Source organism: Daktulosphaira vitifoliae, unplaced genomic scaffold, assembly GCF_025091365.1.
Source record: "Daktulosphaira vitifoliae isolate Bord-2020 unplaced genomic scaffold, ASM2509136v1 Scaffold_2, whole genome shotgun sequence".
Classification (NCBI taxonomy): domain Eukaryota; kingdom Metazoa; phylum Arthropoda; class Insecta; order Hemiptera; family Phylloxeridae; genus Daktulosphaira; species Daktulosphaira vitifoliae.
Genome location: NW_026099573.1, coordinates 46,411,887 through 46,425,483, shown reverse-complemented (window position 1 = coordinate 46,425,483; position 13,597 = coordinate 46,411,887). Strand labels below are relative to the sequence as shown.

Sequence of the window (13,597 nt, the reverse complement as noted above, 5' to 3'; positions counted from 1 at the left end):
TTGTAACCTTTCAACAGCCACCTTTGTGCCATGCTTTTTACACAATCCTTCAGGTTACGACGCACATTTCATCGTCACTGAATTAAGGTACGACGATCAAAGGATTTCGGTATACCGAATATACGGAGAAGTATATTCGTTGTCACCTTTCGGTTCATGGCCTCCTCCCTACCTAATAACGCCCGACTTCGACTTCCGGGAGACGACCAAGGTGTTCTTATTTAAAGGTATGCCGTTGGTGATCCGTAAGAGCGTATTACCCTAAGAATTCACTGAGTAGGATTAAATTGGACGAAACGGAGCTACCACCTCAGGACGCTTTCTATAGCCAGTTAAGTGAGTCGAATATCGATGATGATGACTAAAGACGCGTCACGAAGGTATGAAACCGTTTCAGTCCACACCTAAAATAGTTTTAAACTGTAGGATACTCACCGTTCGAATGTGTTGTCAAGTACTTGTGTGTTATGATTACTTATGCTATCTCATAGTGTTACACTGAGTTGTTGTCGATCTTCACTACATGTCTGCATTGTCGCCGCCATCATAGCGTTTTTAAACTATAAGCTCTATGGCGCTTGCGAGCCATTAGTTTTATATTCATATCTTGTAAAAGTAAAATATCACCTTTGCGATTGTCGCACAATTGTGTGCTCAGTATATCGCCATTGGGTCTATATATTTTCTGAGATACATCACAGTTCCATTAACAGCATATTGTACACGTTGGTTAACTACTTAAATTTAACTTCAATATTCAACATAATCATAACCCGTTTCAATTAGCCGATAAGTATAATTATTTTTTACAATAATGTTAACTTGACACCATATTCTTCTCAAGTCCATCTTCCAAAAACAGAAGTTTGATGACACATTAGTTAACATCAGTTAAATTTAAAACACCTTGCACTATCAATTTATTTAAATTTGGTGGTGTGCTAGCACTTATTCCTATTTATGCAGAACTATCAGCTTTAGGATGGTTGGCTGGTGGAGTATCGAGTATTGTTAGAAATGCACAGGAAGTCAGAAAAAACACCAATTCGTACAAACTAGTAAAAATTGGTAATACATTATACTTGTTGATGTTATATTCTCTCAATCATTAGCAGTGTCTCTTGCTACCTCGATAGAGTCACTAATAGAGAAGTTTTGGCAAATTGAAGAACCGGCAGAAGCTCCGCTAAGATTTACAGAGGACGGCCAATGTGAAGTTATTTTCATTGAGGAGATGGACAGAGAATATAATGAACAATATGTCGTGCCTTTACCTTTTAGATCTGTTATTTCGGACAGGATATTTCCGGGTATGCGCGAGGTGGCCCTAAGTAGGTTTTATCAACTCGAAAGCAGGCTTCAGCGTGATAGACTGTTACACGAGGCCTATAAGAAATTTATGAGGGAGTATGAAGAACTAGGGCATATGTCGAAGTCAGATAAACTAGAAGATTACTTCATACCTCACAATGTCGTACATAAAATGGTAGGCGATGAAGTTAAGTTGCAGGTAGTTTTCGATGCTTCTGCTAGATGTCAGGATGGACATTCTCTAAATGATAAGTTATTCGTCGCTCCTAAACTTCAACAAGATATCGTTGATGTTTTGTCTAGGTTCCGTATCCATTAAATTGCCTTTACCACAGACATCTATAAGATGTATAGGAAGTACAGTACTAGATGCCGAACTGATATTACCTATGTATCTGTTGTGTATGTTTTATTTATTATTAATCAATTTATCGTCATCTTTGGTATATATTTTTCATTGTTTTTAATATTAATAAGTGTTAAGTAATACATCTATAAAAATGCAAAAGCAAATTGAAACCCCAAATAAAAAGTATAAGACCGCAAGTTCTCTTTGCACTAAAATTGAATATTCAATTAATGTTGTAATGCAACTGCTCCAAACTATAGAAGAAAAACATGACAATGATATGAAGATAATAAATAATAAATTTACGTTCTATGAAAAAAATTACTCTAATTTAAAAAGTTCACTAGATAATTTAACTGCTTTGTTTAAAAACTTGAAAACAGAAAATGATTCAATAAAAACTGGGTTAAAAAATTTACGTGATAAAGTTAAATTTATTGATTCTGATAATACGAAAAAAAACGATATTATAAATAAAGTAAATAATAGTTTATCTAGATCACGTAATATTAATTTTTATAATCTTCTTGAGAATTCAGGTGTGAGTGATGAATTAATTATTAATGATGTATTATCCACTATGAATCTTCATGTATCTATCATAAATTTGCTACGACTTCGTAAATCATCAACGTAAATAGCCGACCATTACGTGTCACCCTCAATGATGCTTCAAATGTTATTACTGGGATCAAATCAAAATCAAAATTAAAAACTGTAGATAAATATAAACATATCTGTGTAAATTATGATTTAACCCCATCTCAGCGTAAACACATAAAGATCTTATGCCAAGAAATTCAACGAAAAAGCGACTCCTGGGAAACATTTGGTTTATTAAATATACTCAAGGTACACCATCACTTATTCAACCAAGGCCAAATAATATAAATAATTATCTTAAATTTTGTAAAAATAAAAATAATTTGAAAAACTTTTGTAAAAATAAAAATAATATAAAAATACGATTTTTAAAAGGCTATTATCAAAATGTGAGTGGTTTACGCACGAAATTATATGCAGTAAGATATAATGTTCCGTTATTCATTGTAGACTATTTTGTACTGACTGAAATTTGGTTAATTAACAATATTTCAGATAACGAGCTTGGATTTGATCACTTTAAAATTTTTCGTGTTGACCGAAGCGATGAGACTAGTAAATGCTCTAGAGGAGTTGGTGTAATAATTTGCGTGCATAAACCTTACAACTCGAAAACAATTAAAGTCCCTATAGTTAGTATTGAAGAATTCTTTGTAATGATTAAACATGGTCATAAATATATTTTAGGTTCATGTTATATTCCACCTGTTAGCAAGTTAGAGGTTCACACAGCACTCACTGAATCTATTGAGTATATCTTTAGTTTATACTCACTTGATATTAATTTGACACTTATTGGCGATTTCAATTTACCCAGCAATCAATTTTCCAATAAGCAAAGCCGTAGCCAGCATACAATTTTTTGGGGTAGAGGTTTAAATTATAAATATGTATTATGACGAAAAAAATATCTACACAATCTGTGTGATATAATAAATTCATTAATAAACATTTTTATTTAAATGAAGTTTATGCAACTTTAAATATCATAATACAGTAGAACTCCTCTAGTCCGCCCTCGGCTAGTCCGTCACTCCGGCTAATCCGACCGTTGTCAGTGTCGAAAAACATATCTCGACTTGTTAATGATTTACTCGCGATCGCATGCTACCTCCCATTATTTTCAGTATTGAATTATCTCTCATATTATTTTTGTACATTAGTGTGTACATAAATCGAGACTAGATAATGGCCGTCGGACATTGACTCGTATTTATGTCAACGCCGACGGTCACCGATAAGTGATAAGACATCTTGGGTTTTATTAATTTGCACTTCCAGAAAGCACAACACGAAGTATTAACAACTGATCCGGGTGATATCCAAATCAGTATGACGGTAATATCACGACGGCATCAATTGTGTGTACATAATTTAATTTCAACATGTCAGGAGTGAAACATAAACATGTTACTCTTTCATTAAGTAAAAAATTAACAGTGTTACAAAGACTGGACAAAGAGAAATCACTCCAAAATATTGCTAAGGAACTCAATGTAGGCGTTACGACTATAAAAGACTGAAGAAAAAATCGGAAAGACATTCCCCGATATCCCCATTTTAAAAGAAAAGGCAATATCTTTTCAAAAAATAGTAGAAGCTAAAAGTGCTGCTCTCTCCAGCTGATTTAATAAATATTTTAGTCCGTCTTGTGATTCCTCTATGATCACCAGATCATCTGCATAAGCCAGCAGTCCTATGGACGATTTCTGAAATTTGACTCCCTCTTGCAGTGAAATATTCATCTGCCGTATTACTTACTTTACTACTAAATTAAATAAGATTGGTGACATAGCGTCTCCATGTCTTAAGCCTAATTTAACTAGTATTGGGTCCGTAGATATGTTTCCAACCTTAACTTTGACAAATTTATGAATGTGTTAAAACTTTCATGGATTGTTGCTTGAAATGCTTGAGGATATATCCATGTTTACAGTTGAGTTCTGACGTTTTGGACTCATTGCATAGTCAAAAACCAGATGTTATCAATTTTATAAAAGCAGACTGTTATCAAGATAAGCCGCCAGTATAGTTGCAGCCACCGACTAGCAACCATCACTCTGAAGATGGACTCTGCAATGAGTCCGAAACGTCAGAACTCAACTGTTTGACAAATTTTTTCAAAATGCTTATCTTAGCCAATTTTATCCTTGATAATAGGCAATTGGAAAAAAATTTATAAGCCACATTTAAGAGGGCTATCCCACGATAGTTGTTGCAGTCTTGTTTACTTCCTTTTTTATGTATTGGACAAATAACCGCTGTCTTCCACTCTTGAGTCATTTTTTCTATTGTCCAAACCTCATTAATTACCTTCCATATCTATAACACTTATGACTCATTTATGACTAACTTCATTACATTCTAATAACATACGATTGACCGGAGCAAAAATATTATAGTTCTATTGGACAGGAGAAACATAAAACATTGTTTGAGACCGTAAATGGACTTAATGGATTGATTTATAAACACTTTTTTGGCTAAAATATTTATTACATTTAGTAATTCGTTATAGAGAAAGGTTAGGACTATATTTATGTCATTTGATGAGTACAAATTAGACCAATCTATATTTGCTAACATGAAATTATAAAACCACGATTTTGAACAATTTTTTTCTGCAATATTCTTGGCATTACTTTTTATAATAAATGGTGGATGATAACGATCTATGGGTACTATACTATCATTAGAAGAGAGGCTATCCATAGAATTGTCACTTGTAAAAACTAAGTCTAGTTGAGAGCCGAATACATTCAAAATATTATTTATTTGATGTAAATGTAAAGAGGAGCAAAACTTTGGTAAATTGTATTACTTGTTATATTATAAGAATTATTATTGCAATGGTAATACAGACAAGTACGTTTGTTGACAAGGCCGTAGGCAAGGGGAAGGTTTCAGTGTTAAACCCCCCCCCCCATTTACCACGAAAGAAACAAATCTCAGGAGGTCCAGGGCATTTAAAGTTTACATAGTGCTCTTTGTTTGCACGAGTACGAAATGGCTGTTCATTTGGAGGTGGTTATAGATTAGGTCACTAAGGCATTTTTGGAAGCTCTGGATAAGTTCGTAGCTCAGCGAGGCTTACCTAGTGCTCTTTACTCAGACTATAGTACAAACTTCGTAGGGGCCAGTAATCAGCTGGGTAAACTGGTCAATGACCCAGCCAATAGATAATTTAACTGCATATGTGAATGTTGAATTGGATATTAACCCCCCAAGCGCCCCCACTTCAATAGTTTGTGGGAGGCTTTTACGTTCTTTACTAGTAGCACCCGAGGAAAGATTTGAAGAAGGGAAGATAAATCTACGACATCGCTGGAAGCTCCTTCAGCAGTCCTTTCAATTCTTCTGGAGGTGCTGGTCCGCGGAATATTTATCAACGTTCCAAGCTCGTGGACGTTGGCACAGTACTCAACCAAATGTTAAGGTAGGTGATATGGTAGTACTAAAAGACAATATGTAGCACTTTGAAATTTGTTGTGATTGTAAGCCTATCTGGAATTTCCAAGGGTGAGTATGTTCAAACGAACGTCAAAAATACCGTCAGTTGGTATTGACACGGCCATGGCGTTGTCACCCGTTTGACACCCCGCGGTTATGACAGTTCCTTCTCAGCCACCGCTCCACTGTAAACCGGACCGTTACACACACGCATTATCGTCGTGGTGTAAAGTCCAATAAAAGCTTAGCGTCGAATACTCGCCGCAATAATACGTCGAGTCAGTCATCTTTGTGACACCAAAAAGCAAACCGTCGTCCGTCTGATTTTTCCTTCCTGAACACCGACCTGTTTTATGGAAAGTTACTAACACTTGATACATTGTCACTTCATATTTTCTTAAACTGATTTATTGAATTTATTTGTTTAGTTGTTTGTGCTAAATAAACGGTTCACACCAACTATTATTTTAAAAACCTGGTGTGGTCTAACTTATTTCAATTCCACCCATTGCAGTATCAATGTAGCTACCATTGTACGGGTAACTATGTTGTGGCGTTATCAGTTCAGATAGCGTCCCGCCAATATTGCTCACGATCGTTGTGTGTTGTCAGCGTCTCGTCGCTTTTGGTTTAGCTATGAACGTCAGATTTTGTTTTATGCATTTGCTCAACGTAATTAAACTACGTTTTCTGTTTTTATTAAACAGTTCAGCTAGTATCAAAGGCTTTCTTGCGAGACAGTTATACAGATTTCATTTCCACTGTAATAATTGTGCGCTCTGCCAAAAGCAACCTTTATTATTCTACGTCCAAAGCGGCTCAGATTGATTACTAGTATCGTTTCCCCCCTCTCTCACTCTCTCACTCAATATATATATACATAAATTGTTAACAATAATTTATATATATATATATAAATTGTTAACAATAATTCTATTTTGTTACATAATAATTTATTACTTATTTTATTTATGTGAATATAAATTGTAAGATATTATGGTGTATAAAATAAAAATAAAACAGTGTTCATTTCATTGCTAATCAAGATGAATAATTTTAGTGTCGTTGTCGCCAACCGTTAGTCAGGAGCGACACTTTTTAGAAGTAATAGAACACCGTACAATGAATAATGCATAGTCAAATTAGATTATTTTTCCACTCAGCCGTTTTTGGTTAGCGTTCTATCAAATAATGATGAAATACGCATATGTATTATTAACTGTCAGATGTAACACCCTCACATCATATATTTTTTAAATGGAGAACTCTCGGGAATTCCTGTTGGCTCAGATGTAAAATTGGTTAACAATTGGCTAGCTCGCAGTTGAAATTGAATAACAAGAAAAAACAATACGTGTACTGGGACGATGTCAACGATCTTGTAGAAAGTTTATTGATGTCGGCCGAGACGGCTGGTAACACTGGAACTATACTGGTCATCGTTTCTATTGTAAGGGTAGCATTGAACAGACACCATCGACGTTATGAATAAAAACATTGCTTAAGAACTCTATGGGCAGGCCTATAGGAAGTACAATCGTGCTCAAATAAATAACAAGGGTTTCAATGATATATGACAAATTGACGAAACCTTGACATTCTTTCTGCTTTGGGATATACCATTAACAATGTGCGATATTTTAGAAGTAATGGAAACACCGTACAATGAAGACCGCATAGTGAAATTTCCTCTTCTATTGCATTATGTTAGTTTACGTTAGATTTACTACTCCGCCATCGAATACGCTCCATCAGCACAACCCAACCTGTTCAGTGGATGGTGTGTGAGACGAAGTACCAGCTTTCCATATTTTACACTTCTTATAGTATTTATGAAAGTTAGTACATTCCACTTGAATATTCCACTCGAAAACAAGAATTTTAACACACAAATAGACTATATTAGAATACGGAATCCATTTTCACTAGAAAGATGTTGCAAAGTTCGAAATTATTAAGTAAAAATATGTAACTATATTACATACGCTTTAATTAAGATACATATATTGAAATGTCACTATTTCCAAGACATTATCAAGAGTTACGCTGTAAACGTTAATTTTTGTAGAAATGTTATCATTTTAAATGGTTCTAATTTAAGGAAATTAAAGTTATGAAAGTTTATCACAAAAATTAACTTACATATGTTTGCAGGGCGTTATACATTGATCTTGTGCATACATCACGAGATATTGATGCAAGTAATTTAAGTGCAAACAGTCGTATTTCGAGCACTTCTTTGTTATTCATACTTACATCATTGTTGAGAATACGAAGAAGAGTAGTGTTTTCCATCAATAACAAAGATTTTGGATGAATACTTATATTGTAAAGTGCTGCATATGATATTCTAAAAATTTAAAAAAAAATTTTTATTTAAACGGTTATTAAATAATTTAAACTCAAAATAAAAATCTTAAATGTTGAAATTTTAACACTATTAAAAAACTTTAATAAACTAATTTTATGTCTCCAATTTTATAGACTCTCTATTATTATAGAAAGTTTATATAGACACTCTATATATAAACAAATAAACATTGCGATGTACACATGATATTTATTTCTTGCTCAATTTTCACATTATATTTGTGTCATTTGTTACGCTGATGATACCCTATTTGGTGAAAAAGAACTGGTAGCCAATCCAACAGAGTCTTTAACGCCACGATTGAATCCAGCAGAAGGAGAGTTTTGTAGACAAGAACTAAGCATTTTTGTTTGCGGAAAGCTATAAGTTCACTCATCACAAAACTCTGTAATAGATACGGAGATGCCGCTAAAGGACTTCATGACCTATGTTGAGGACGTATAACGAAATATGCTCTGTAACGTCACCAATGTATCTCAACCTACCTAATATTTACATTCATTATTTTAATGTCGCACAACGGAGATGAAGAACCAAAAAACTGGGAAAGATTTTTTTTTAATTTTATTTTTCCCTCAGGGGAAGTATATGACAATAATAATATGTCATAAACTACGTGTTTACCGCACCCAGGGTCCATAGCTACACAGGCGGAAATCCTCAGGCAGGAGATTCCAGTTGAATTAAATCCAATCTACTCCCGGTAACAACTCTTTACGCTGGTAAAGGGAAGAGCACTCTTTTGTCCTAGAAATAGCTCTAAAATGCAGATACGAATTAATTTTTTTCTTCGTCAACGGCATAGCATGCAAAAAGCAAGAGGAAACTATCGCATTAAAGATCTAAATAGATATCCTGAGTAATGGAAATTTAATCTCGCAGGGGAATCTGCAAGGATTACGGGCCTATCAACCCCGCGGACCCTAGTTATTTCAGTGAGGGTGGCAACACGTACCACTGCTCTTAGCCGGTCCTGACATTGGTTAGTTGGGACCGGTAGGCCTGGGCATACCTGCTAGCTAACAGCGAATAAGACCACCTTACCCAGCCATATTAAGTGAAAGGGTTGTTAACTTGTCACAGGGTAGTTAGCCGAAAGGTAAAGTGACCATTGGGATCCTCTATGGCACCTGGCACACCATAGAGTATACAGCCTTATCACAGTATCGAGCTCTGCTGTGACGGACCTTTATTTCTCGACTACTCGTGGGAACTATTTGGATAAAAATATAGAAAACACAGTACAGTACGGACATTCGTACCTTAACGACGTGTGTGCCGTCCGTTCGGTTGTGCCTCTCCGTTATCTACACTCATTACCGCATTATGATACTTTGTTCGATACGATCGTGCTAATCTCGTGTATCATTCGATTAAGCTACGTTATTAGTTCGCCGATAAGTATAAATTTCGGTGTATAAATTTGTATTGTTGTCCGTCGTCACAGTTTAGTTTTATTATTTTTCCATCAAGTCTAGCACTTATATGTTAGNCCTAAAACTTAAACCTGAAAAACTGAGCGGCAGTCAGAGGCGCAAGCTGAAGAGGAGCCGAGCAATCATGGAGGGACAGAAGAACCTGCCAAAGGAGGGAGACAAGGGAATCGATGACTTGAAAAAGTCAAAGGGAACCGAAGCTCAAAAACCTGAGGACAAGGGTCAAGAACCTCCATGTATGAAAACTGCATTGGGTACCGACCTACAGGGACACGTGGTAAGCGATGATAAAAAAGTGGCTCTTGTCCTCGCATGCTACCCCACTAACAAGTTGACCACAGAGCAGGGGCTACTCATTGAGTCTTGTGTTGGAGACTTGATACTGTCGGGTACTGATGGAACCGACGTACCAAGGTTTGAAGACACCAGACTCACTGATGGAGCACTTGTGATCAGTGTAACCTAAGAGAGCTCTCTTAAGTGGCTCACTGACCATGTCAGCCTGATTAAACCTTGGGACGGTGCAAAAATCCAATTGGAAGCCTACAACCCGATCAAGTACAAACGGATGGTCACTCATATACCAGAGCTGCCAAAAGAGTCCAAGAAGATCTTGGAAATTTTGGCAAAACAAAACCTAGGGTTGAACACGGTGATCTGGAAAGTCCACCATGAGACAGAGGTTGGCCCGAAAGGACAAACTTTGTTCCTAAGTGTGCTCGAAAAGAGCATGGCCAAACTGGAGGAACTAAAGTGCAGTCCATATTTTGGAATGGGCAGAGTTTGATACACAGACTATGTTGAAAAGCAGCCACCAACCCAAAAGGATGTGAAAAATCCACTTCTCAAAAATCTGGGAAGTGGAAGGCTGAGGAATCACCAGTGCCACTCGGAAAAGGAGGTAAGGCACAGGTAAGAAACAAACGGACACACTTCACTCCTGCATCGAAACGGAAGGGAGGAAGTGTGTTACGTAAGGGAAAGGGACCCAGTAAACCGCCACCCTCAAAAACGGCACAGCTGAGGGGAACCTCTCCACGGATCCAAAAGGAAATATGGAGAACGAACGTAAGGTACGGTCGCCACCTGGTGACGGTGGGAGGATACCACCCGCATGGGGGGCTGTGTGACACAGGGACTGTTTCAGACACCTGTATTACACCCAGTACAGCGTGCTTTTTCATGCGTCAACATCACTTTTTCTGAATGGCTGACAATAGAATTCAATTCACGCAAATAAACCTGCATCACAGTAAAGTAGTAGTAACATTAACCAAAGAAGAGAGTTTATAATAGATCTATTGCTGACTACAAACCTCAGTATACTGAATAGAGGTATTTAACCAACCTTTGTAATCAGGAACAGGCAGGAAGTCATTGATCTGACAGTTTGCTCAAAAGAGTTACTTTAAAAGATAAAAGGGTGGAAAGTATCCTCCGAAACCTTTTCTTTCTGATCATAGACACTTACAATTCACTTTGGAAATTAACAAAGTTGAGACGTAGTACTATAGGAGCCCGAAAAAAACAAACTTGGACAACTACAAGGCAGATCTTTCTCGTTATCTAAATATCCTACAGTTTAGATTAGGGTCGAGACAGAGTACTGAAAGAGCTGTAAATATACTACAGGACTCCATTGTCTCGGCTTACAAAGAAAACTGTCCTTTAATAGAAAGGAAAGGTGCAGGACAAGGTGTAGCCTGGTGGAATGCTAACCTGTATAATTTAAGAAAGAGTTTACGTAAGCTCTTAAATAAAGCAATGAAATCAGGTTTGGAACAACACTGGGAATCCTATAAGGACGCCCAAAGGAACCTCAAATCTGCATTGAAAAAGTCCAAAAGAGAAAGCCGAAAAAAGTTCTGTGGGGATATACAACAATTCCCTAAGCAACTAGACTTCTGCGATCCTGAGGAATGGACCAAACAAAACAGTCGAGGCAATACTATTGCCAGACGGAATGTTCACCAATAACGATAATGAAATATTATCTTATTTGATGAACACACATTTTCCTGACTCTGTAATTAAAAACAGAGAACAATCACATGATGCACAGGACAAACGTGTGACCTGTGCTGATTGGAGACTAACCAGGAAAGTGATAACCCCAAGTGGAATAAGATGGGCAATAAAAGCTTTAGGCAGTTTTAAAGCTGCAGGCTATGACGAAATTTTCCCTGCACTTCTGCAAGAAGGGTTAGAGATAATCGTCCCTCCCTCTGCAAAATATTTAGGGCATGCCTTGCCAATGGTTATCAATCGGAAAGCTGGCGTAAGGTTAGGGTGTTGTTTATACCCAAACCTAACCGCACTATTATGAAGCAAAATCATACAGACCAATAAGTCTTACTTCTTTAATTCTTAAGACTATAGAGAAACTTATTGATAGGTACATCAAGGAAGAGCCTCAAAAGGAGAACCCCTTACATGAAAACTAACATGCGTATCAAACGGGGAAATCTACTGATACAGCTCTAGACTGCTTAACCACTAAGATAGGGAAAGCAGTAGAGAATAAAATGTATGCAGTATGTATATTCCTGGACATCGAAAGGGCTTTTGACAATACTCCCGTCGATGCTATGTGTGAATCTGCACAACAGCATGGAATAGAACCACTTATTACTAAGTGGATAGAATCCATGCTTAAGGAACGCTCCATTTTGGGACAGCTCAATGAGACCAAAGTAATCAAGAGTGTTCAACAGGGATGCCCACAAAGCGGGGTTCTAAAACACCTTGCTATGGTGTCTAGTATTGGACTCGCTTATTAGAGAGTTAAACAAATGTTGTTATACACAAGCCTTTGCGGATGACTTGGTTATAGCAGTGGTTTGTTAAATTCCCAAACACTATTATAGACTTAGTACAACAGAGACTTAACACTATACAGATATGGTGTAGTAAGTACGGTCTATCTGTTAATCCAAATAAAGCAGAGGTTGTTATGTTCACTAGAAGGAGAATAGAACTAGACAGTCTTGATACTCTTACTCTAAATGGACAAGAAATTAGCTTAAAATCGGAAGTAAAATACATAAGTATTATCTTGGATAGTAAGCTTAAATTGAAATCACATGTTGAGTCAAGAATCAAAAAAGCAATGACCACATTGTGGACTTGCAGCATAGCCTTGGGAAAGACATGGGGTCTTTGGTATTGGTTGTACACTTCAGTAATTATACCTATGATATTGTACGGTGCCCTAGTCTGGTGGACCAGAGCATCACTCGTTACAGCCAGGAAAGAACTTAGTCGCATACAGAGAATGGCTGCTACGGCCATCACTGGAGCATTAAGAACTACACCAACGGTCGCATTAGAGACACTAATCGGATTGCCTCCTCTGCATCTAGAGGTTAAAGCTCACGCCAAAGCCACAGCACTAATATTCCACAACTTAGGTATGTGGACTTTGGAGAGTGACACAACAGAACATAGTAAAATACTAAAAGAGATAGACCAGGGCTTTTTGGAATACCCCTTGTACTATATCAAACCGGTTCTTAAGAATAACATTCCTTACAAAGTGGTGATCACTACACGTAGAGAATGGAATATTAACCACCTGACTAAAAAAGGAGGATTTGTGATATATACAGATGGATCCAAAAAATCAGGAAAGGTAGGTGTTGAAATTTGGGGTTTAAAGCCACGAATAAATGTCAGTATGTCATTGGGCACAACACCATCTGTTTTTCAAGCAGAGGTGATGGCGATACTGGTAGGGGCTCAGAACCTGCTGATATACAAAAATAGGAAGATAACTATCTTAAATGATAGTCAAGCGGCTTTGAAAGCACTGTAACGATCAGATGTATTCAAAGCTGGTCCTCGAATGTAGGGAAACTTTAGAATCGCAATCGAGGTTCAACAGTTACACTAGCGTGGGTACCGGGACACAACGGTGTCACTGGAAATGAGAATGCTGACTTTCTAGCCAGGAAAGGAGCAGAGAACACCTATATTAGACCATAACCAGTGGTAGGACTCACTGAGCAATCGCTCAAAGCGCTACCCAAGAATTGGTGCAGAGAACAACACAGGAAAATCTGAAAGTACTTGGTAGTA

General features: G+C 37.0%; 1 protein-coding gene across 1 annotated transcript; it reads left to right on the top strand.

The window, feature by feature from the left end:
• The first annotated feature begins 12,045 nt into the window (after positions 1-12,045).
• On the top strand, positions 12,046-13,334 carry LOC126898324 (uncharacterized). Its single transcript, XM_050672264.1, has 2 exons — positions 12,046-12,280; positions 12,388-13,334. The coding sequence occupies exons 1-2, from the start codon at positions 12,046-12,048 to the stop codon at positions 13,332-13,334; spliced, it is 1,182 nt and encodes a 393-aa protein (XP_050528221.1).
• Positions 13,335-13,597: the final 263 nt, after the last annotated feature.